This window comes from Haemorhous mexicanus, chromosome 17 (assembly GCF_027477595.1).
Source record: "Haemorhous mexicanus isolate bHaeMex1 chromosome 17, bHaeMex1.pri, whole genome shotgun sequence".
NCBI classification, from domain to species: Eukaryota; Metazoa; Chordata; class Aves; order Passeriformes; family Fringillidae; genus Haemorhous; species Haemorhous mexicanus.
This window is the reverse complement of record NC_082357.1, coordinates 14,634,032-14,657,746: the sequence shown is the minus strand read 5'-3', so window position 1 is coordinate 14,657,746 and position 23,715 is coordinate 14,634,032. Positions and strand designations below refer to the sequence as shown.

The 23,715-nt window shown below is 50.1% G+C and overlaps 2 protein-coding genes across 7 annotated transcripts in view; one reads left to right on the top strand and one right to left on the bottom strand.

Moving 5' to 3' along the window:
- Positions 1-73: 73 nt before the first annotated feature.
- B9D1 (B9 domain containing 1) lies at positions 74-4,504 on the top strand. 3 transcript variants are annotated; one of them, XM_059861838.1, is made up of 7 exons: positions 74-209; positions 624-692; positions 778-889; positions 953-1,049; positions 1,445-1,507; positions 2,605-2,672; positions 2,777-4,504. In XM_059861838.1, the coding sequence occupies exons 1-7, from the start codon at positions 153-155 to the stop codon at positions 2,896-2,898; spliced, it is 588 nt and encodes a 195-aa protein (XP_059717821.1). In that variant the 5' UTR covers positions 74-152; the 3' UTR covers positions 2,899-4,504. The 3 variants fall into 3 exon arrangements, with proteins under 3 accessions (XP_059717821.1, XP_059717820.1, XP_059717819.1); XM_059861837.1 differs by having other exon boundaries at positions 778-1,049; positions 2,777-2,892; positions 2,926-4,504; XM_059861836.1 differs by having other exon boundaries at positions 778-1,049.
- A 5,917-nt stretch (positions 4,505-10,421) lies between these two features.
- EPN2 (epsin 2) overlaps positions 10,422-23,715 on the bottom strand; it is a 43,747-nt gene continuing 30,453 nt past the window's right edge. For 3 of the 4 annotated variants that reach the window (XM_059862096.1, XM_059862098.1, XM_059862099.1), the window contains 6 exons: positions 22,442-22,534; positions 21,989-22,157; positions 18,888-19,061; positions 17,325-17,417; positions 16,264-16,479; positions 10,422-14,613 (listed from right to left, as the gene is read on the bottom strand). In XM_059862096.1, coding sequence (XP_059718079.1) covers positions 14,294-14,613; positions 16,264-16,479; positions 17,325-17,417; positions 18,888-19,061; positions 21,989-22,157; positions 22,442-22,534 — 1,065 coding nt within the window. In that variant the 3' untranslated portion in view covers positions 10,422-14,293. The remainder of the gene's footprint in view (positions 14,614-16,263; positions 16,480-17,324; positions 17,418-18,887; positions 19,062-21,988; positions 22,158-22,441; positions 22,535-23,715) is intronic. The other variant, XM_059862100.1, reaches the window with a different exon arrangement.

Below are 23,715 nucleotides of genomic sequence, written 5' to 3'. Positions count from 1 at the left end.
AGGTGGGGTGGCCACATTTTGGGGCGATTTTTGGGTGATTTTGGGGCGATTTTGCGGACCGGGAGCCCCGCGAAGAGAAGCGAAGCGCGGCGCCGGGGAAGTTTGGCCGCTGCGCCGCCCCGTCCGTCGCCACGGCAACCGGAGTGCCCGCCATGGCGGCGCCCAGCGTGTTCCTGCTGGCCGTGAGCGGCGAGATCGAGAGCGGGGAGGTGCGGGAGAGCCGGGGGCACTGCGGGAAACACACCGGGACAGCACGGAGGGATGGGGGGATCGCCCTGGCCCGGTCTCGGTGCTGCGGCCGCCCGCGCGGGATGAGAATCTGCGCCCCTGATCCTGGCCGGCCTCAGCCCCAAACCCAACCCGTCCTCATCCCTGCACACCCTCAGCGGCCCCATAACCCTGCCTGGCTTCATCCCCCTTAACCCATGCCTGTCTTAGCCCCTTCCAAACCCATCCCAGCCTCATCCCCCAAACCCATCCCAACCTCAGCCTTTTAACCCATCCCGTCTGTCCCAGTCTCGCTGGCACATCTGCCCTCAGCACCCTGACTCAGGCAGATCCTCACTCCCAGAAATTCCCAGTGAGTTCCCAGTAATCCCTCCCTGTCTCTCTCTCCCCCGCAGTTCCCAGGATTCGATGACCTCTACTGCAAGTTCTCCTTTGTCTACGGCCAGGACTGGGTCCCCACGGCGGTACCGCCCCTGTCCCCACCCCGTGTCCCCCTGTCCCCACCCCCGGGCTCAGCCCGGCCCCAGACTCACCCGCTGCTCCCTGCAGGGCCTGGAGGAGGGAATCTCGCAGATCACCTCCAAGAGCAGCGTCTCGCCCACCACGCTGGTCTGGAACTTCCCCATCGACATCACCTTCAAGAGCACCAACCCTTTTGGCTGTGAGTGCCGGGGGGGGTCTGGCCCCGCTGCCAAAGCCCCCCCTCACCCCCATTTCCTTGCAGGGCCACAGATTGTGCTCAGTGTCTACGGGCCTGACTTCTTTGGCCACGATGTGGTCAGGGGTTATGGAGCTGTGCACGTGCCCTTCGTGCCAGGCAGGTGAGTGCCAGCCTTGACCTGCAGGGCTCAAACACGTCCTGGTCCAGTTATTCTGCTGTTTGTGAAACAAAAAAGCTCCCAAAATTCTCCTCACCGTGCCCTGTCAGTTCACAGAGATTCTCTAGCAGAATTCTTTCATCATTAAATAAATTTTGGTAATCCTGTAAAGTTCAAACTGGCCTGTCAAAAGCCCAGAAACGAAGCTCAGTTCCTCCCACAATAAATTCTCAGTTATTGGAGGATGGAATGGAGGAAAATCTGTTGTTCCTATGCAAACAAACCCTTTCTGTGTGAAGGGAAAGTTCCTGATGTGCCAGGAATTCTCTGCCTTCATAAACATAAAAATCCTGCTTTTTACTCATTCCTGAGGTTCTGGGCTCTCCTCTTTGTTTCAGACACAAAAGAACCATTGCAATGTTTGTGCCAGAGTCCACCTCGAGGCTGCAGCAGCTCACAAGGTAATAATTAATGACTTCCATTCATTAAGGAATTGATTTCTCTCCTGTCCTCAGCCACAAAGGCATTTGCAGCCACTCAGTGGTGCAGAGGTGTCACTGCTCTGTGCCAGAACCAGCTTTGTGTTCTCTGGGTAAAAATCACATTTTCAGGTGTCTGGGTCTTTTGAAAAGCTTTCATATATAATATAATATAATATAATATAATATAATATAATATAATATAATATAATATAATATAATATAATATAATATAATATAATATAATATAATATAATATAATATAATATAATATAATAATATTAATTACCTGCTAACTGCACTAAATTACTGCCTGAATCTTCCTGGGGCTGTTTTGGAACAGAAGAGCAAACCCATGAAAAAACAATTCCCAATCCAATTTTTTTAAGAATTTCAAGGTTTCCAAGCCTCTATGGTTCTCTGGGTGATCAAGAAGAATTTTTCAACAATGTCTTTTCCACAGAAAGATTATTCTAGCCCAGAAAAAAACCTGGATTTAACAAAATCTGTATGAAACCAGTTGCATTTTTTTCCTTAAGGCAAAACTTACCTTTGATTGAATTAGATCAATAAAGAGAATCAGGCCTCAAAACTCTCCTGGCAGTCTCACTGACATTGATCTCATGGCCTGGATCAATCTCAGCCACCCACTTCATTATTTTGTATTCATCATTTTCTATTTTGCATTCAAGGATTTGTATTTTGCATTTGTAATTTTGTGTTTTGTATTCAATTTGTATTTTAAATTAATTATTTTGTAGTCAATAATTAGTATTTTGAATGCAATAATTTTGTATTCAATGATTAGTATTTTGAATGCAATAATTTGTATTCTGTATTCATTAATTTGTATTTTGTATTCATAATTTTGTATTTTGAATTCATAATTTTGTCTTTTTATTCAATAATTTGTTTTCTGTATTCATTATTTTGTTTCTGTATTCATTGTTTTGTATTCATTAATTTGAATCTTGTGTTCATGAATTTGAATCTTGTGTTCATGAATTTGTATTCAGTATTTTGTGGTTTGTATTCATCAGTTTGTGTTTGGCATTCCTTAATTTGGATTTTTCTCCCAGCTGGTTCACAGGGAGGCGCCCGGAATTCACCGACCCCAAAGTGGTGGCACAGGGAGAGGGACGGGAAGGTGAGTCCTGGCAGCCCTGCCTGCTGACACAGAGCTCCCCCTGAATCCCTTTAATTAATCTGTAATTAATCTGTAATTAATCCCTCCCCCTCCCCTCCGTGCAGTGACCAGGGTGCGCTCCCAGGGCTTTGTCACCATTTCCTTCAACGTCATGACCAAAGACCTGCACAAGCTGGGCTACGACGTGGGCCAGGGGCCTGGGCCCCAGGGGCTGCAGGGCCTCTGAGCCCCCCAACCCCAGGGGCTGCACAACCTCTGAGCCCCCCAACCCCAGGGGCTGCAGGGCCTCTGAGCCCCCAGACCCAGGGGCTGCACAGGGGCTGCAGGGCTTGTGAGCCCCCAGACCCCAGGGGCTGCAGGGCCTCTGAGCCCCCAGACCCCAGGGGCTGCAGGGCCTCTGAGCCCCCAGACCCCAGGGGCTGCGCAGGGGCTCTGAGCCCCCCAACCCCAGGGGCTGCAGGGCCTCTGAGCCCCCCAACCCCAGGGGCTGCACAGGGGCTCTGAGCCCCCCAACCCCTGGGGCTGCACAACCTCTGAGCCCCCAGACCCCAGGGGCTGCAGGGTTTCTGAGCCCCCAAACCCCAGGGGCTGCACAACCTCTGAGCCCCCCAACCCCAGGCAGGGGCTGCACAATCTCTGAGCCCCCCAACCCCAGGGGCTGCAGGGCCTCTGAGCCCCCAGACCCAGGGGCTGCACAGGGGCTGCAGGGCCTCTGAGGCCCCAGACCCCAGGGGCTGCAGGGCCTCTGAGCCCCCCAACCCCAGGGGCTGCAGGGCTTCTGAGCTCCCCAACCCCTGGGGCTGCACAGGGGCTGCAGGGCTTCTGAGCCCCCAGACCCCAGGGGCTGCAGGGCCTCTGAGCCCCCAGACCCAGGGGCTGCAGGGCCTCTGAGCCCCCAGACCCCAGGGGCTGCACAGGGGCTGCACAGGGGCTGCAGGGCTTCTGAGCCCCCAGACCCCAGGGGCTGCAGGGCCTCTGAGCCCCCAGACACAGGCGCTGCAGGGCCTCTGAGCCCCCCAACCCCAGGGGCTGCAGGGCTTCTGAGCTCCCCAACCCCAGGGGCTACACAGGGGCTCTGAGCCCCCCAACCCCTGGGGCTGCAGGGCTTCTGAGCCCCTCTACCCCAGGGGCTGCACAGGGGCTGCAGGGCTTCTGAGCCCCCCAACCCCTGGGGCTGCACAACCTCTGAGCCCCCAGACCCCAGGGGCTGCAGGGTTTCTGAGCCCCCAAACCCCAGGGGCTGCACAACCTCTGAGCCCCCCAACCCCAGGCAGGGGCTGCACAACCTCTGAGCCCCCAGACCCCAGGGGCTGCAGGGCCTCTGAGCCCCCAAACCCCAGGGGCTGCACAATCTCTGAGCCCCCTACCCCAGGGGCTGCAGGGCCTCTCCCAGAGCCCTTCTGAGGGAAAGGAGGAGCTGCTCCAACTCAGTCACTCCAAAAAACACCAGCCTGGGAGGATCTGGGATAACGCCCAATGCTGAAGTGTTGTGGGAGTTGATGTTATTGGTAACATTCAGTGTTTTATGGATGATTATTGTATTTTATTCAGTATTTTTAGGGGTCAGGCTGTCTCAGAGTTAGGCCTGTAACAAAATATTTTTATAGCAGCCTTTTGTACACCTTTTTATAGAATTAATGACACAAAGTTTCCAGCTGTAGCAGTTTCCCTGCAGTTAAAACTTTGCAAACCCAGTTTCTCTTTAGTGGTTTTTTTTTTTTTTTGGCAAATGAGGAATTTAAATTATTGCACCTTCCAAAAATGGTCCTGTGAAATGCATCCCACTCTAAGCTTTTTTAGGCTGAATAAATAAACTCTGCTGTATCAATGGATTCATTTGTTTTTCTGCTGATAAAGGGGTTTCTTTGTTTGTACCAGGATGTTTTTAAGCCCTAAATCATCCAAGCTCTGCTAGACTTAAAGGTAGAAGAGAAAAAAAGGTGTTTCAATGCAGTGACTAATTGCTGAGTCATTTTCCTATTTAATTTTGGGCATGTAACCTCTTGTGTTTGACTGCAAATCCCAGGAGAACAACACCATCTCCCCAAAGGGGAACTACCAAGACCTCCAAGTGTAGAAATCCCAGGAAAAACACCCAGGGATGAACCACAAATCCTCCAGGACACAGCTCAACAGAACACCTGGGCAGACATTGCTCTGTTCCACAGTGGGATGGAATAAATTTAATTTCTGAGAACATAAAGTAGCCACAAGACATTGCTGGGGGCAGCAGCACCTTTTATATGACATGGAAATACTTTTCCAAGTGTTTTTAGGGATAATTTTTCATCTCCTGCCTTGTTTTTGTTGACTCCACACTTGCAGTGGAGTTGTTTTGGTCATTTGTAATCTCTGAACTGAGGCACGTTGGAATCCAAATTCAGAAGCATTTCCTGTTGGCTCAGAGGAGACTCGAGGAATTTTGTTTCCTTTTCAGCAGTTTGGGAAGCAGGATAAATATCAGTGTTTGAAAGGCTTGGGAGGCAAACACTGAACCTCCTGCTGCTGCCCAAGACCCAGTTTTCCCTGGAGCACAGTTCCTGCCCACATTCCAACTGCAGCAAAGCTGCACAGGAGCCTGGCACAGCCCAAACCTGGGCTTTATTCACAGCCAGCTCCTCATCCTGCTGCTCCAGAGCCCTGAATTCCTCCTGTTCCTAAGGAGCTCTTGGGTGTTTCACCCCAGTGGGACCAGCCAGACCTGAGCCAGCTTCCCCCTGACAGCTGAGGGGAAGTTAAAAACAATGAAAAGCCAAAATCCTGAACTCCATAAGACAGGATTAAAGAACCTTGAGGTGTTTGAGCTGCTCTCTAAGCAGATCCCACACTCCTGCCTGCACTGTTAGGACTTTTTGCCTATTTTCTCAGGGTTTAGCTGGATTTTGGGGTGGATTTGGGTTCCTCAATGGTTTGAGCACATCTGAGAGCTTCACTTACCTTCCTCAAGGGCTGGGCCACTTTCCTGTGAGTGTTTCCCTCAGGGCATCACCCAGGGGCTGATGTTTGGAGTTTCCCAAGCCCAATGTCCTGTATACCCTCAGAAACCTCTCCCTTGCTGCTGCCTGCATCATTTCCTGCGTGAAATCTTTGCTCCTCAGGTGTGGCAGTGTTTGCACCTGGGACAGGCTGTGAATAAAGATGGACACGACACCGTGAGCAGGGAGCAGTGACAAGGAAGGGATTTAGGATCCCTCATGGTTCATGGATGGGAGCAGCAGTGCTTTAAGAACAGCCAAATCCCAGTAAAACCCAGCAGCAGGGGCTCACCCAGCTGGAACACCCTGCTCCTTCCCTGGTTAATCATTCTCCCTTCTCTTCAAACCTGCACTGAAATTCCCAACCCAGATCAGCAGCACGAGGCTCTCAGCTGGAGCTCTGCTTCCTTCCCCTGAAGTCTCTCCCAGACAGTGAAATTGGTCATTATCCTCTGAATTCCAGATGGGCAGGGAAAAAAGAAAAAATAAAATAATCTTCCTGGAGAACGAGTTCTGGAAGAGGAGGGGCTCCAAAGCCATCCCAAACCAGGCAGATGTTTGGGGTCTCTGCAGCTCTCCTGGCCTGGAGAGGCTTTGGATTCACTCCACGGGAGCTTTCCTGCTGTTCCCCAGGGAGGGAAACAGCCAAGGACAGGGTCTGAACGGCAGCTTGGGGATCAAACCCTCCAGAAAAAGGAGAATCGTTCGGGCAATCCTTAGGAATTGGTATTTACCGCCTTTCCTACCAAACTGCAGCAGCAGCTCCTGCCCTCTCGTGGCTGCTCCCAACCTTCAGCCAGGCGCTGCAAGTGATTAATAACGATTAACTCCGAGGCCGAATGAAGAATTCCGAGTTTTTGCCGTTCCTCCATGGAAGTCGCTCCGTGCTGGCTGCCCTGGCACTGCCCCTTGTCCCCAGAGCAGGGGACAAACACCTCCCGGGGCTGCTCCACGGGGAGCGGGGCTGAGCCAGGGATCTGAGCATCCACGAGAGGCTGCCAGGCTGCTTTCCACCAGCAGCTCTGTGGCAGCTGGGAATGATCTCCCTCTGAAAATGAGACGGATTCAAGCTGACAGCAGCTTCTCCCCAGCAGCAGTGTCGGGCTGGGAGCAGGAGATCTGTGAAATGCTCCAAAGGGAAACAAAAGAATATGAAAAAATCAAACACCCAAGCACAGAGCAGCCTGTTTGAAGAAAATTGAGGATTTAACTCCAATTCTTGACAGGTTTGTAGTGTTTCCTCCCATCTGTGCCACTGGAGATTCGGGGGGATAAAAGCCCTGGATCCGTGCAGGACACAGATCTGGGGGGTCACAGGACAGACAGCTGGGGGGAGCAGTGGCACAGCCAGGCTGGCACCACAGCCTGGAGCATTCCCCAATCCTGGGGACACCCAGAGCCAGTGAACAGCAGGAGCCCCGGGCCTCTCCCCTTGGGCTGGCAGCACCTGGACAGGCTGGTGGCCCTGGAGAGCCCATCCAGGACATCCCTCAGACCTGAGCCCCCCCGAGGGCACTGGGAGCCCCCCAGCAGCCAGCCCTGGTCCAGGCACACCTGAGCAGCACATGTGGAGCAGCCACCAGCTCCAGGCTGGGATGTTTTCCAGGCCAGTCCTCCAAGCCACACAACCTCCAGCAGAGCTGGGCAAAGGCCACCCCAATCCCACCCTGTTCCCTCTCAACTTCCACCCCTGGGGTGCAGAGGGGATCCCTGAGGGCTTTTTCCATCAACTGAGGAGTCCCCTGGGAGGCAAATATGGGGGAGCTCAACCCCCAAGTTCTGAGACACTCGTGGATATTTACAAACCCAGGAGCCACCTCCACTTTTGGAAGCAAAAACTCCCAAAGCTGCAGCTCCCACCCAGCTGCCGAGCTGCCAGTGGCCTCCAGTGCAGCCCCACTGGGGCTGGGAGCACAGGACAGCACAAATCCCTCAGAACCCATCCTTGGGGCATGGAAAGCAGGGCTGGGCCCCCGGGAGGGAGGGAGGGAACAACACGAGCTGCATTCCCAGCAGGATCTGAGGGATCCAACCTCGTCCTTCAGAGGGAAGAGCAGCAGACACATGGAACTGCTGAAGGTGTCTATTTTTGGCTCCCTATTCAGGCCAGGATATTTAAGTACCCAAATTCACCTCAGAGAATATCATCACTCCATTTAGTGCCAGACTTGCTGATGAAGATATTAAAAAAGCAGAAAAAACCTCCTCCACCATCACCCAGCACAACCCCAGGCAGCCCACGGACTCCAGGGCTGCTACAGCACAGCAGAGCTGGCTCCCTGGAGCTTGGAAAATCCATGGATTTCATTCCATGGCCACAAAAAAAAAAAAACCAAAACAAAACAAAAAAACCAAAAAACACCCTTTAGGAAGAAGGCAGAGCTGATTTTCACAGGTTCTAGGGGAAGAAGGACACGAAGGTGTCTGATGATTTTCCATGGCAGGCATTACTTGAGGTGATCAGCCGCGGTGCTGTGGAGAATTCCTGGAGGGTTGGGGATGGATGGGTGGGATCAGCCCATGCTGGGTCAGTGTCCTGTGGGGGATCCTCACCTCCATCCTCTCCAGCTGCCCCACCCGTGCTCCTGCAGCCCGGCCAGCCCGGTCCTGATCCCGCAGGAGCCGGGAGCGGGGTGGATTCACCCGGGGTTATCTGTCAGCTCATCCCCCCAGGGAAATCCCATGTCTCTGCTCCAGAACATCCCCCTGGCTCAGATGGAGCCCTGACCCGACCTCAGCAGGGCAGGACCCAGGATGCCATTCCTGCCTGGGACATCTCGAAGGGATGGAGCTGCAGGGCTGGCAGCAGCCTGTCCCAGCGAGTTTCCTGTCGGGAAGTCCCGGCAGGGAGCTGGGAAGACAAACTCCACCTTTGCTCCGGCGTTATCCGGCTGGTTTGAGCTGTCACTGATTTTCCTTCACCTGAAATGGGAAGGTGTTTGCTCCACAAGGGCCAAGAGCAGCTCAGGGAGAGCGATGTGAGCTGGGCTGAGAGGACACAGGTGATCCTGGAATGCTTTGGACAAAGGCCTGGAGTGACAGGACACAGGGAATGGCTTCCCACTGCCAGAGGGCAGGGTTAGATGGGATATTGGGAAGAAATTCCTCTCTGTGAGGGTAAGGCCCTGGCCCAGAGAAGCTGAGGCTGCCCCTGGATCCCTGGAAGTGCCCAAGGCCAGGTTGGATGGGGCTTGGAGCACCCTGGGACAGTGGAAGGGATTTTCTTTAATCTCTCAGGGAGATATTCCCCGAAACCGTGAGGGTCCCAGTCCAGGTCTGGGACAGCTCTGGGCTCTCCCTGCACAGCCCCAGGATGTGCTGTGTGCCCCCAGGGTACCCCCACATTCCTCATTTACCTCCTCCCAATTCCCTGTGGATCACCAGACCCTGCCAATGAACCTTCCTGGCACCAGGGGGAACTTCCCACTCCTCAGCTTCAACAATTACAGAACACAATCAATCAACAGCAGGACAGAACTGCCACCATCACATCCCACACTGGCTCTTCACCATTCCTAATCCTGAGCTCCCAAACCAACAGGAGTCCTTAGGAAATCCAACTCATAAATGGGGAAAAGGTGACCTTTCAAGTTCACTTGAAAAATATGGGAGTTTTGAATGTGAGGGGTCCACAAATCCCGCAGGTTCCCTGAAATGCAGCCTGCAGGGTGTTGCAGGGGCTGTGCCAAAGCCAGAGCTCGAGAAGGGCCCAGCCCTCTCCCCAGAGCTCCATGAAAAGCAGCAGAAGGGGCAGAGCTGCACCCTCAGCCCAGCACAAAGAGCCAACACAAACCTCAGCAAAATCTTAAAGCAGTGTGGGCGAGGGGAAGCCAAAAGATAAATCCTTATCCAGAGTCCTCTTCCTGCAGAGCAGGCAAATCCTCCTGACTCCTCCAGAGAGGAAGAGGAAGAGGAAATGTGGGATGGGGGAGCAGCTCTGCAAGGTCAGCGGAAAGCTCGACCATGGGCACAGCTCTGGGGCAGCTCAGGCTCCCCTGGCTCACACTGCCAGCAGAACTCACCAGAACACACCAGAATCCAGATCCTTTGAAGAGATCAGAGTCCCCACAACTTCCAGCCTGAGCCATTCCCACATCTTCCACACAGCGAGCAGATTTAGCTGGAAACGTGCAATTCCAAGAGGCAGGAGTAGAATCAGAGAGCCCCAGAATGGTTTGGGTTGGGAGGGACCTCAAAGCCCATCCACTTCCAACCCCAACACCTCCCACAGCCCCAGGGTGCTCCAAGCCCTGCCCAGCCTGGCCCTGGACACTTCCAGGGCTCCAGGAGCAGCCTCAGCTCCCCCAGGAGCCTTCCTGGGGCAGCAGCTTCCCCCAGCTGAAACCAAAGCCGAGACTTTTCTCCCTAAAGCTGCCTTTCCCACAGTCACATCCCCAGCATTAATTAGTGATCATCGATTAGTGATCAGCCTGATTGGCTGCAAACGAAGCAGGGCACCTGGAGGGGCTCTGGAGAGGCAGCTCCTGCTGGTGCCTGCTAATGAAGCTCCCTTCAATTAAAGCAGCCAGGATTAGAGGCCTGGGTCTCTTCCAGGCTGGAAGCAGCCACGTGATCCGTGCCACAGAGCCCAGGCTGAGCTACAAAAGTGGCAAGTGAGGACTCCCCAGGTGCTGTCCCAGCTCCCCAACCCTCCTTCCACAGGCACCTTCCCCCATTCCTGCCTGGACACAAACCCAGAGCCTCCAGCGAGGCACTGCTCCCTCCACGGGGCAGTTCCAGGGGCAGCGTGGTTGAAAGAAGGAATTCAGTCACCTGCAACACAACAAATCTCCATTTTTATTGAGTCAGTAAGGTCTCAGCTGAGCCTGATTTCAGTGAGCCACAGAAACCCCTCCTCTCTCCCAGCCAGAGCAGCCTGTCCTGGGAGAAGTCCTGGATGCATCCAAGGAATCCAGAGCACCCTCAATCGTCCTGCCACAAACCTTCCATCAGCTCACCCCAAACCCATCAGCTTCCTGCACACCTCCACCAAGCAGGGCCTGGGTGGGAATGGGAGGACAAACACCAGGAAGAAGCTTGGAAAAAGCAACACAGCTGGAATAGAAGCAATACAATTTTAATTCTGACCAGTCACCTCCAAACCCCTCGTCTTTCCACTGTTCTGATGGCATCGTTTAAATATCACATCTGTGACATTGCTGGGGGGGAGAAAAAAAAATGACACAAAGATACAGACATTATGATACAATAGTACAAATGATAAATTATTTATACAGTAAATAATGGCAATAGTCAGCACAAATCCAGAAAAAGCAGCTGGCTCCTGGGGTTATGAGCAGTTTGGGAAATATTGGAACACTTGGAGAGGAAGAGTTGGGTGAGATTCTGCAGGGAAAAAGAAATCTCCTCTTTCTCCCCAGCTGTGCAATGTCCAGGCACAGAGCACACCTCGGGCAGCAGGGGAACAAGAGCTGTCTTGGCTACGGGACTTCCCAAAAACTGAGAACACCACAACCCACCAGGGCTCCCCCTCCCTGCCCCCTCCACAGAGCTGAGTTTAGAGCATAAAACTGAATAAATAACTGAGCTTATTTAGGGGGAAGTTATGCCGAGGAGTGTGTGTTAATTTATTTTTTTTTAACAAGATATTTAACACTTTTCTCTTTGGTCAATTTGACCAGTAAGGCTATTTTGGGCTACTAACATTTTAAAAATCAAAAAAAAAAAAAAAAAAAAAAGGAAAAAAAAAGCACTTTGGATATTTGCAAAGTGAGAAAAAGAAGGAGAAGAGGGAAAAATGGAGAAATGGGGCAGAGGGGACACACAAACACCCTCCAGAAATGTGGGAGGGCCAGGAGGGAGGGAGGATTATCCTGGAGAGCAGGAAAATCATCACAAAATGAGCTGGAGCATTCAGAGCATCCCCAGCTAAGACAGTGACTCCCCTGTGTCACCCCCTGGGGACACAGCCCAGCCCAGGAACATTCACCAAACCTTTCCCCTGCTAAACTCAGCTCCTGCCACAAGCCCTGTGCCTGGCTGGGATCTGGGCTCAGTCTCAGCCTAAAGATTTCCAGCACCAGAATTTGGGCTGTGGCTCCTCAGGGAACCTCCTTGGGGTTTGTTGTGCCATAAAAGTCTCAATTTCATATAAAAGGGAGAAAATTCTGGGGGCAGTGACTTGGGAGGAAAAGCAACGATTTGCCATTCAACAGCTTCATTAAGCCAGGGCTCCCTCCCAGAGCAAACTGACAGTGGCAGCTCCAACTGCAGATTATTTCAGCACTTTAAATATTTCTTATCAACCTCATCTTGCCTCTGAAAAGTTCCCCAGGACGTGGCCAGGACTCTTGGCTGGACAGACAATGCCCCATCCCACTGCAGTTCAGGGGACAAAGGGACAAACCCCGGGTGACCTTGATTCCAGTGCTGGTCAAATCCAACTGGGAAAACAAGCCAGGAGGAATCTTGTCACAGACCAGCTGGAAAAAAGCACTTTCACCCCCATCTGCAAGAATCACACCCTTCCTGCTCGACACTTCTCAACAGCTTCAACAACACCAGAAAAAGTCTTTTTCTTTGCTCTGAAAGGCAACATGAATGGGGTTTGGTTTTGTTTTTAAAGACAGGCTGGGTGTGGACAGCAATCCTCTTCCCTCCTCTATAAAAACAAGGATTGGGAATGCTCCTTGCCAGTTTCAGAGGATCCCACATGGCACAGGAACATCCACACACAGAGCACTGCCAGAGCTACCCTGACCTGCTCAGCTCCAGTCTGGGGCTGTGGCCCGAAATCTGATCATCCTTCAGCCTCCCCTTCCCAGCAGGAGGAGGATCCCACTCCTTCCATGGGATCCACTCCTTCCATGGGATCCAGCCCCTCTGCAGCCCCACAGGGAATTGTTCCACCTCAACACAACTCTGGCAAATTCTCTTTTCCCCTCTTAAATTAAGGAAAGGCCACCGAGTCCATTCAGAGGTGCCCTGCAGCAGGAAAAATCCCTTTCCATGGATTTTTGGGAGAGGCTGGAGCTCCAGCAGAACCCCTGAGCATGGTGAGGAGTCCAGACATGAGAATTCATCTAGAAGGGATAACTCAGCTCCCAGGGGAGGGCTGGCCATGGGAGCAGTCATCCCACGGAGTGCACCTTCCAACAGGATAAAATCCAACAAGTTCTGTTTGTACATCAGGATTTTTAACAGCTCCACAAGTTTTACAAGGAAAATAAAACCAACCAGCCTCTCTTGGGATCTTCATCAAGGCTAAAAGTCTGTCCAGTCTGGGGATTGGGAAATGGGAACAAAGCAAGGGAAAGGCGACTTTAGTGTTTTTTCTTTTTAATGTAGTCTTAAATCATGTTATGCTCAAATTCAATTCATCTAAAAATAATTAGTCACGAGGATTTGTTTTTGATTTGCATTATGAATACTTCATTTAAAAGTAAATATTTTAGTGTTAATCTTCCCTTTTAAACTCTCTTTACAGAAACAAAGAGCGAAAACCATAAATAAGAGGGCATTAAAACCATAAAAATGACATTTGCCAATATCTTAATTTTTCAGCCAGACTTGATAAATCTATCAAAACCAGACAGTTAAATAAGAACCACATTATAAAAATTAGCAAAAAAAGGACTATTAGGTAACTCTGCAAACTCAAAATATGAAACTGTACTAAACAAAATATGTGCAAAAGTATACAAGAGTAACTGCATATAGCAAGGTTAAGCCTGAATTAGTTTTAAAGCTTGCCCCGGTGAAACTGAATTCAAAGTTGTCCCACTGTATCTCCTTTCTTTTTTTTTTTTTGCTTTTCTTTGTTTTTTCCATTTTTTTTTTCTTTCAACTCACATTGTAAGTCAAATAAAAACAAAATACACATGAAAAAACTTCCAAACGAAGCTGGTACTGGACAAGCACAGAGCAGGACACTCACTCAGCACGAGTGCAGCCACTCACAGAGAGTTCCAGGAGTCCTTAGAGTAGTGTAGGAATTCAACACTGCACACGACAGCACGACTCGAGCATGGTCTTGGGTGTTTTGTCTGGGGTTTTGTGTTATTTTCCTTTCGAGACAAGCTTGCTGTTGTCAGTCACACCTCAGAGATACCAAAGCAGTGCGAGTTTGCAATGTTTAATGCATAAAAACCAAGCCCCCCTGGGCCCTCCGGGTCGGTCTCTTCTAAGAGTAAGGACTATGGGTGAACCAACAGTCTAGAACTGTGTGTAGTTATGTGCAAAACATTCACTAGCACTCGGAATCTCAGGTCTATCTTACGGGCAGAGGAAGTGACAGATGCAGGGGAAGAGTAACTTCAGGAATCCAGCACATGATCTGACATCTACAAAACAGCCAAGGGAGCTTTCCAGTGGCAGGTTCTCTCCCTAGAAGGTGTGTTTGAAATGATTAACAAAGTAACAAAAATGGGCAGAATCTAACTTTGGTGAAAAGTCTGAACATTTCACATGATGCTCAACAAGCCAAAGTAAGGTACCATCTGTAGCAAAGACTAGATTTAGATTAACTGGTAAGTAGAGACAACTCTTCAAAGATCATAACTGTAAACTGCAAATCTACTTCCAAGTCTCTCACACACCGTTCAGTCCACACAGGCCACGTTCGTTTCGCTGGAAAGACTTCAGCCTGGAAACACTAAGAAAAGAAAAGTTCCTTTAATTGGGTCTTTATAGGAGGAAAGGGTTAGTTGTATTTGCAGCCTGGGAGGCTGCTGGCGGCATTCCTGTACTGTGCAGAGCTTGGGGCATTGATCCTGCAATGCTCAGCCCCTGGCCCATCCGGATGGTGCCCATGGCCGGCAGCGGTGCCATGCCCACGGGCACGGGGGCCATGGAAGACAGAGGTATTGGCTCCATGCTCAGCGGGGGCACGGCGCTGAAGGAGGGGCTGCTGCCCATCACGGGGCTCGCTCGCATCTGGTTCAGGGTCAGAGGCTGAGGCTGGTTCACCTGGAAGGGGTTGATTGGAGTCGCTGCCGTAGCGGCGCCTGGGCGGGAGAGAAGGGACAGTGAGGCACTGCCATCAGCACCAGGGGCTGCGGTCACCTCTCCTGGCAAAGAGCACTCCCTGTGTGCATCCCCATGCCCGAAGCACCCCGTGGAGCATCTGATCCCCAGCAGAGCAGCCAGGGCCTCCAGCACCCCTTCACTGACCCGCAGCTCCCACCCCCGACAGCCCTGACTGGAGTCACACACAGGTTCCAAATTTGGTTCCCTGCAAAAGCCCTAACCACGACATCCACATCACTGATTTAATGGTTTATATGCTGCTCTGCAGGCTCTCTGTGCTCCCCTACTGCAGAGAGTGAGCTCACATCAGATATTGGGAAGAAATCCTTCCCTGGGAAGGTGGGCAGGCCCTGGCACAGATTCCCAGAGGAGCTGTGGCTGCCCCTGGAGCCCTGGGAGTGTCCAAGGCCAGGCTGGACAAGGCTCGGAGCAGCCAGGGACAGTGAAAGGTGTCCCTGCCATGGCAGGGATGGTTTTTAAGGTCCCTTCCAAACCATCCTGGGATTCTGTGATTTGTGTGCTCGCTCCAAGCTCCCAGCAGCCACCTCCATTTCTGTGTTTCTGGCACCGAGCTGGGACAAGAATCCCCAAAGTAAACAACTTGTTTCCGAATTACAGCCGTGCTCGAAAAAGCAGAGCACAACTTTCCCAGCCTCTGAGGTTCCCTGGACTGCTGCCAGCCCTGCAAATTCCTTTTAGTGTACAAGCCCAGGATTATTTGGATGGCCCAGTGACCCCTCACAAACTTTTTGCAGTACCCGGGAAGGGCAGATTCACAGATTTCCTCTCTCTCCCTGCTCACGGCCAAGGCTGCTCAGAATCATTGCTTTTTTCCTACTCAGGGATTTTAATAAATTGACTTTTTCTTCCATTGGGAGAGTGATGAAAATAAATACTGAAAGAGCATTTCCAAGTTTCACCCCAAGAACAACACAGGAAAACATCAGTGCAAATTCAGCTTTTAAAAACCCATCTGCCACATGTTGGGTGTCACCATTTCAATCTGCTCCAAGCAAGGACTCACTGCTAACAAGCCCAGCTTGCAGGAGAACTGCAACAGGCAATTTTTCTTCCAAAATACACTGAGAATGTGTTTTCAGATCAAAACTGGCTCACTGTGGCAGCCTGACACAGACTAACCAGCAGCTCACTGAACTACCCTGCAGAGTTTGCTCTCTGGGACCTCAGGCTGTGTCAGAGATCTCCTGTGCCTGCTGCAGCTCCAGGAAAAGGGCAACCCCAACCTTCTTCCACAGGAAACTCCTACCTGTTACCTTCCCAAGGCAATCTTACCTGTTTTGACAAAATCCAGCTGAAGTTCAGCCATTTTTAACAACCCTAAACTTTCTAACACAGATAATTCTGAGTGAGGGGAACTGCTGGAATCAAGTTCAGCTGCAGACCAAGAGCAGAGACTCTGCGTTTTCAGGGACTGCCACTGTGCTGGGTGAGGCCAGGATGCCTCCCTGAGACCCTCCTGCTCTTGCTCATGCTCTGTTGGCTGAAGTAACCAACAAAACCAAGCCCCAATCACCCATCTTTAACCCCACCAGCAGCGAGCTGGGCAGAGTTTCCCTGCAGGAAGGGAAAGCTCAAACAGAAACGTGAAGGATTGTGCAGAAACCAACCTGGTGCCAAGAATGGGTTCAGAGAAGTAACAGGTTGTGGTGGCTTGGACACCAGAGAGTCCAGGTTCACCAGGGCAGCGTTGGGGCCCAGGAAGGACTCCGGGGTTTTCCGGGCCGTGCTCTGCTTGCCTGATGTCCCACTCGAGTGCTGGGACTCAAAGAGATCAGGACTCGTGGTACCACTGTGCTGAGAGGGCAGAGTGGAACCTGATTCAGCTGCAACAACACAAAGGGACAAACAGAACTCCTGGTTAATGCACAGAGCCAGGCAGAGAGAAGCCTGAAGGGTGTGAGAGCAGAGATGCTTTATGCTAAGTTGGTGTTAGTCAGGGCTCAGTGTTTCAGGCTGTTACACCCTCTCAGCATGCAAGCAGGTCAATGTCCTTTAGCAGAGCATGGAGAAGCTACAGTCAGAGTTGCAGTGCTCTACTGGTGGAATTCCCACAGCTTTGCTGCTCCAGGTGGGACTCACAGGCTCCAAGGAACAGATACTCCAAAGCCTTGGCTCGTGCCCTGGCCCTACACCACTGCTGTGCCCTTCCTAGCTGGATTCCACCCAGGGTTGTCTCCTCAAAAAGCCCAGCTGTGCTTCAGGCAGAACCATCCTGAGAGCAAAGGTACCACAGCACTGGCAGGGTCTGGCAGTTCTGATTTACTGACCATTGACCAGAGGCAAAACAAATTAGATATTCATAGAAGGTATTTTCTCATCTTCCTACTGGAATTTACATATCTGAGAGATTCAGTCAGCATGGTTCTGGTTGAGTCTCTGAGCATAAGCCCTGCTCCAAACATGCTGGACACTGGAAATTAGGAAGTCCAACAAATTTCTAGGTCAGTGCAGCAAAAGGTCACACGGTGCAATTGCATGGATTGCAAAAGGCCCATTCCCCACGAGTTCATGCACAGGCCAAAATGGGAACAAGGAGCTTTTACTGCTGCATCACCACTTCCTTCCCTTTGTGAAAACTGATTTTTTGTTCAATAAAATTTAAGAACAGAGACATTTGTTGCCGTGACTGTCACCCAACCTGTCCACATGCTAAGAACTTGATTCGTACCTGGCTTTTTGGAAGTTCGAAGTGTGTCAAATTCAGAAAAATCATCTTTAACTGTACCATTCAAATTACTGAAGAGGTCAAAAGATGTACTTCCTGTTCAAAACAACAAGACAGCCCTGTCATTAATACATCTTTGGTTGCATCACACAGCTGATCCTCCTGGAAGCAATTCCTGACCCATTCCTGTTACCAAGAAGCCACCACAGGTTCCAGGGCAGCAGCTGGGAGTGCTCCTACTCTGAGCTGGGAGAAGGAGAATGTCACAGAATTGTCCTTTCTGTCAGCATGGAACAACTAAATCTGAGCAGTTTGCTTTTGCATCAGTGTAGGGCACACCTGAGCATGCTGGGGTTTGGCTGATTGAGTGACTGCATTAGAGACAAGCAGATCTTGCTGTGGAAGGAGAGAACAGAAATGGATTTACAGCCTCAACTACCAAGTGTTAATCGGCCCTCAAGGAAAACACCACCAGTGATGATTTCATTTCTGCTTCCCAAGTGGAAAGGAGGAGGAATGCCAGAGCAGAGGGTGTGGAGATGGCAAAGCCCCGTTAGCTGAAGCACCAGCACTCACCCAGAGCTTGCAATCAATGAAACACCACCATGTCCAAATGTGGACACACTCTTACCTCAGACTGGAGGCACAAAAACACCACCCAAGTGATCAGCAACCACACTCCTGAACAGCTTTAAGGTTTGTGGGGGTATTTTTAATTAGCTGAAATGTTTTCTTAGTTTACTTTTAACCTTCAGGACATTTCAAGCAAGACGAGCACAAGATGACAAACCCCAAGAGAAGGTGAAAATTGAACACAAAACCAATATTTATCAAGAACAAAGAGCCACCATAGCTAAAGGCTCATTTCACAATGCTCCAGTTATTGCCCTTTGCCCAGGGAAAGCTGCTTAGAGAAGTTTTTGCAGCACTCAGATCCCTTTGTCTGCTGTATTCTGGGATGAATGATGAGCAGAAAATGCATTTTGGATGCTTTTAGCCACGGTGCCAATATGAAAATGCCAGGTATTAGCACTCATCAAGGTTCTATTAGTTACAGAGCATGGAAAGACAATTACAGCAGCACCTTCTGCATCTTTGCCAGGGCTCAGGGAGGGTTTCACACCCTCAGTCTGAAGGAACAAACCTTCATTTGCACCTCTAAAAGTCTCCTCCGAGCTGCTCAACCTGTCAATCTACATCTGCAGAGCTATTTATCATGAGGAAAGGTGAAATCAGAGTATCATTCACTGCCAGAAATTAAGTCCTTGTCTAATTAGAGATAAAACCCAAGAGCAGCAGCAGTCCCAAGTGCTCAGCAGGCAGCCACAAATACCAGGAGGAGACGTAGAAGGGACAGAGCAGGAAGCAGCATCTCGAATTCAGAGCTGCAAGTCCGAATAATTACATTTCCATTTCTTTTTCCTGCTGGTTATTACAAGTCCCTTTAATTTTGAAGACCAATTCTGCCAATTGTCCAGCTTCTTTGAACCACACAATGCAAGAAAACCATTTGGACTTCTTCTCATTACTCAAACAAGATGGATGTGGGATGAGAATATTGCTCACCAGAAGTAGAGAGAGGTTTGTTTGCAGGTGCTGATCCCCAAGGATCCACAGAAGATTTTGCTGCAGTAGAAGATGGCTGAGCAGGAGCCCAAGGGTCCACATTTTTGGCCAGAGGCTGAGCTGTGGATCCTGCTGGTGCTGCCCAAGGGTCAACAGAAGCAGCAGGTTTGGCACCTGCAAGAAGAATCAACGGGAAGAGAAGTCAGGGCAGCTTCCCTCTGGAAAGCTTTCCTTGGAGACTGACCCCTCCCAGGAGCCTTTCCTTGGAGACTGACCCCTCCCAGGAGCCTTTCCTTGGAGACTGACCCCTCCCAGGAGCATTTCCTTGGAGACTGACCCCTCCCAGGAGCCTTTCCTTGGAGACTGACCCCTCCCAGGAGCCTTTCCTTGGAGACTGACCCCTCCCAAGGGCCTTTCCTTGGAGACTGACCCCTCCCAGGAGCCTTTCCTTGGAGACTGACCCCTCCCAGGAGCCTTTCCTTGGAGACTGACCCCTCCCAGGAGCCTTTCCTTGGAGACTGACCCCTCCCAGGAGCCGTTCCTTGGAGACTGACCCCTCCCAGGAGCCTTCCCTTGGAGACTGACCCCTCCCAGGAGCCTTCCCTTGGAGACTGACCCCTCCCAGGAGCCTTCCCTTGGAGACTGACCCCTCCCAGGAGCCTTTCCTTGGAGAATGACCCCTCCCAGGAGCCGTTCCTCCCAATTAACACTGAGCATTAATGGGAGCAGCAGCTCAGCACCAGCCACTCCCAGCATTTATCACACTCTGACCAACAACAGCACCAGGAAATTCTGGGCAAGGCAGAGGAATAAACAATTCCCCTCTCTGAACCTGGATACAAATACCTGCAGTTCCAACAAGAAAACAAACTTGCCTTTGCTGCTGACATTGCCACCACAAGTGACAATCCCTGGCTGGAGGTGACCTAAATCACAGGGTCTATTTATGAACTCAGGGGAAAGTGAGTTTATAAAAAGCCCCAAGGTAAAAGGTGTGAGATACACAACATTAACCCTTGGACAAAGGAGTCTGTAAGATTCAGAGGGAATGTTTCCCAACTCTTTTAACCCCACTGTTATTTTATAAAAATATAATCAGCTCCCCTGAGCCAGCTGTGCTTTTTTATTCCCATTTCTAAGCACTCCTGACACACATCTAAGCTGCCCACTGACACCCCTTTATTCTTTTTAACCCAATGCCTGTATGCTCAGGGTTCTCATCCTTACTGGAAGATGCTGACAACTCCTCATTCCTACAAATTCAACCACCAAAGGTTCAATTCCCAAATGAGGACTTTATAACCCAAGAGAGCAGGACAGAATCACCCACATGCAACAACCCTGACCTTCAATATCCTGCAGGTTTCAAATTACAACTGAAAATTATTTCAGCTTTTAAAACTCCATTCAACCCCCCCTGGCATCCCAATATTCCTGTAAATCAGGAATGCTGCACACAGTGGCACAAATTCCAGCTGGAATTTTGGGTTTTGTTTCAGCAGCAGGCACGTGGTCGCTACAGCTCCGGTGCAGGAAATGCCAAAACTCTCCAAGGAAGCCCCATTATTCCCACACCAGCACTCCCATTTCCTTCATCTGTCCCCAGTGCTGAGTTAGGAGCAGTGCCACACTAATGACAGCATTTCCCATCACCAGCAGCTTCCCAAAATGTCCTTTCTTCCCTAAAAGGAGCACTCAAAATGAGAGAGCTCAGGAAAATCCCTTCCTGGAGCTTCCATCAGCTCCACTGGAACACCACAGCACTGGCAGGATTTGGGAAATGCAGATTCATGAGTCATTTTTTTTTACCAGCAAATTCATGAACTTGCATCTTGGAGACTATTGCTGGGAGAATCCAGCAGGCTGGAAGCTGGGACTGTGTGGGGTGAAAGAAAGCTGGGAAGCACTGAGGAGATGCTACAGCTGGAACTGGTACAAGGAAAATCCTGTCACAGGGTGACACATCAGGCTGGAGATTGGAGGAAAGGGGATTTTGGTTGCTTTAAGCCATGGAAAAATAAACTGAATGGCCTCAGGGCCCAAAATCTGGGCTTTTTCTCAGTTCCTATCACCAAAAAAAAGCAGGTGACACTTGGAATGATGACCTGGCAGTTGGCCCAGGAGCTTTGTAGGTGCCTTTAATGCCATCATGAGCAGGGAGAAATCCCCAAGCAAGGCATTTCATCATTAAACTTTCAATTTTTCATCAGGAATCTGATGGTGGTGTGTGGATTGCAAATGTCCTGGAAGCACTTTAGAGCAGGGGCTGAATCACCAGCCCAAAGCAGAACTGACAGAACAAAGCTGTCAACCTTCATGGAAAAGCTTCATCAAGATTTGCACAGAAACTCCCTGCCCTTTAAAAAAAGTCAAAAATTCCAACCAAAAACCAGATCCAGCTCTTGCTCCAAGGGTAACACTGTGAGAAACCATCCACTTTACTCCTTGGACAGGCTGTGGCTGACCCAGACATCAGCCCACCACACAGGCAGCAACACACACACAAAAAAACAAAATACCACACAAAAATTTGGTTTAGTTGCTCTTTAAAATGGGAAACACTGCACCTTTCCCTTCAGAAATATTCCATGGATTTAGCATTGGAATCCTACTGAACACTAAGTATTTTAAATGGCAACCTGAATGTTTTTGTCTGCTATGAAAATCTTCATTTAAATAATTTAATCCTTTTGGTTCTGACCATACACAAACACATTACAATTCTCTAGGAGCAACTTAGGATGTGATAATTCAGACTGATGGCCTTCCTAAGCTCAGCACCTTGCCTAAATATCAGAATAAATTCTGGGAATAGTCTAAACCCACGGCACTGGACACAACCAGCAGCTGGATAAGTTGGTTTTGCTGTAAAGACAACAGAAGTGCCACTCTCCTCTTCCTTAGGATTCAAACTGCCCACACAAAAACCCAACTGCTTAAAAATAAAGCAACTGCCACTGGTGCCTGCTTGGAAATGAGGAATTTAGTGAAATGAATGAAAAAGGACTCAAACACGAGTACAACACTGAGGAACTTGGCAGGGCTCAAGGTTAAGAAGCAAACCCTCTGAAACCCCAGTGCTCCTGGCAGTTTGCTCTTACCAAATGATTGCCAGGGGTCGGAGGCAGGGGCTGCAGCTGTGGATCCTCCCCAGGGATCCGTGGGGTTGGCAGCAGCAGCAGCAGCAGCAGGAGGTCCCCAGGGCTCGCTCTTGGCCGGGGCCGGTGCCGAGGAGGGCAGGGCATCCATCAGGTCCAACAAGGTGGTGTGCTGAGGGCAGGAAGAAGCTGAGCTTTACTCAAGAGCCTTGCCAGGCTGAAGTACAAACCCGTGAGAGTGAAGAAGCAATTCTTGTTATTATTAAGATTAGGATTATTTTTCCTTTTCCACGCCTGCATTGACTAGCTCCAAATTTAACCCACATGGAAGAAGCTTTAAGCTACACGACAAAGCAAACCCAAAAGCACGAAAGAGCTCAGTATTAAGCTAAGTTTGTGTTACTGTATTTCAGCTTTTGGCAGCAAAACCGGGAATTTCTTAGGCCAAGGCACTACCTCCTTCTTTTTGGGAATTTTAATTGTGTCTCTGCGACTCTCCTCCAGAGCCATCTGTAATCTCAGATCGTCCCCGCGTCTGAGGCGCTCCTCCTGCAAAGGAAACCAACACTGGTGACACCGAGCTCGAGCCTGCTCGGAGCTGCTGCTCCCTGCAGGGCTCCAGCCCTGCCCCTGTGCTCCACAGGCTGCATTTCCACACAGCACACACCAGGCACAGCAGTTTTCCTGGGATTCTTGCCTCGGGAGCACCCCGACCCTGCTGTGGTCACTGCTGGTTGGGATTTACCCTGGTGTTGTTTCATCCTTTCCAAAGTTCTCTTAGAAACACCACAGAACTTGAAGTGAACGAGGTATTTTTAAACTGGCATCAAGGTTTTTCAGCATTCAGATCACCACTGAGGGCTGCAGGGAACTGAACTGAGGTTTCCCTTGCTTTTGTTCACTGCCCTCCATGCTGGTGCAAGCTGCACCAAGGGAATCAAGCCTTGCCAACTCCAGGTGTAATCTGAAGGTTTAAACTCCTGTAACTACAATGTTTATGCCACATTCAACTCCTTTAAATCTCTGCTTGCATCATGTCTCTCAGAAGTTGACTAATCCCCCAGCCTGTCATTTCTGAAGCTACTTCAAATGCTGAGATTCTGATTTATATTTTAGTTCCCTTTATTGCTCAAGAATGGTAAAGTTTACTGGGTGACAGCTTCCCCTTCCAAGCACTCATGCTGAACATGCAGCTGTAAATTAAATTGTTACAGGAATCCTCTAAAATGTTACAGGCACTCAGCATGGCTGACTTGAATTTCCACTCAGACTTTGTTATGCATTAAAATGCAGTCATCTGATCCAAATTTACTGCAAATTCAGAATGAAGCTCCTGAGAATCAGCACCGTGACATAACTCAGGTGACAGATCAGGAATCAATTTCTCCAAAGCAATTTTTTAAAATATATTCTGGTACTTTGTGTCAGGTCACCCTCCTGTTCCAGAAACTCCCACCAAACGAACAGACTGTTCCAAATTCCACTGCAATCAGAATTCTCTGACACTAATGAAGATTTCAGGACCAGTCATGCTTTCAGCTCTTCCTAACTGAAAACATCTTCAGGAATGTGATGATTAACATCCTCCCACACAAAGTCTTCTCTCAAAGTGACTGTCATCTTCCACTAGGCTCAACAGCTCGGAGCCTGAAGTTACTTTAAAAAGAGATTTTAAGAATAATAATAATAAAAAAAAAAACCATCCCACATGCAGGATTCTACCTGGAGCA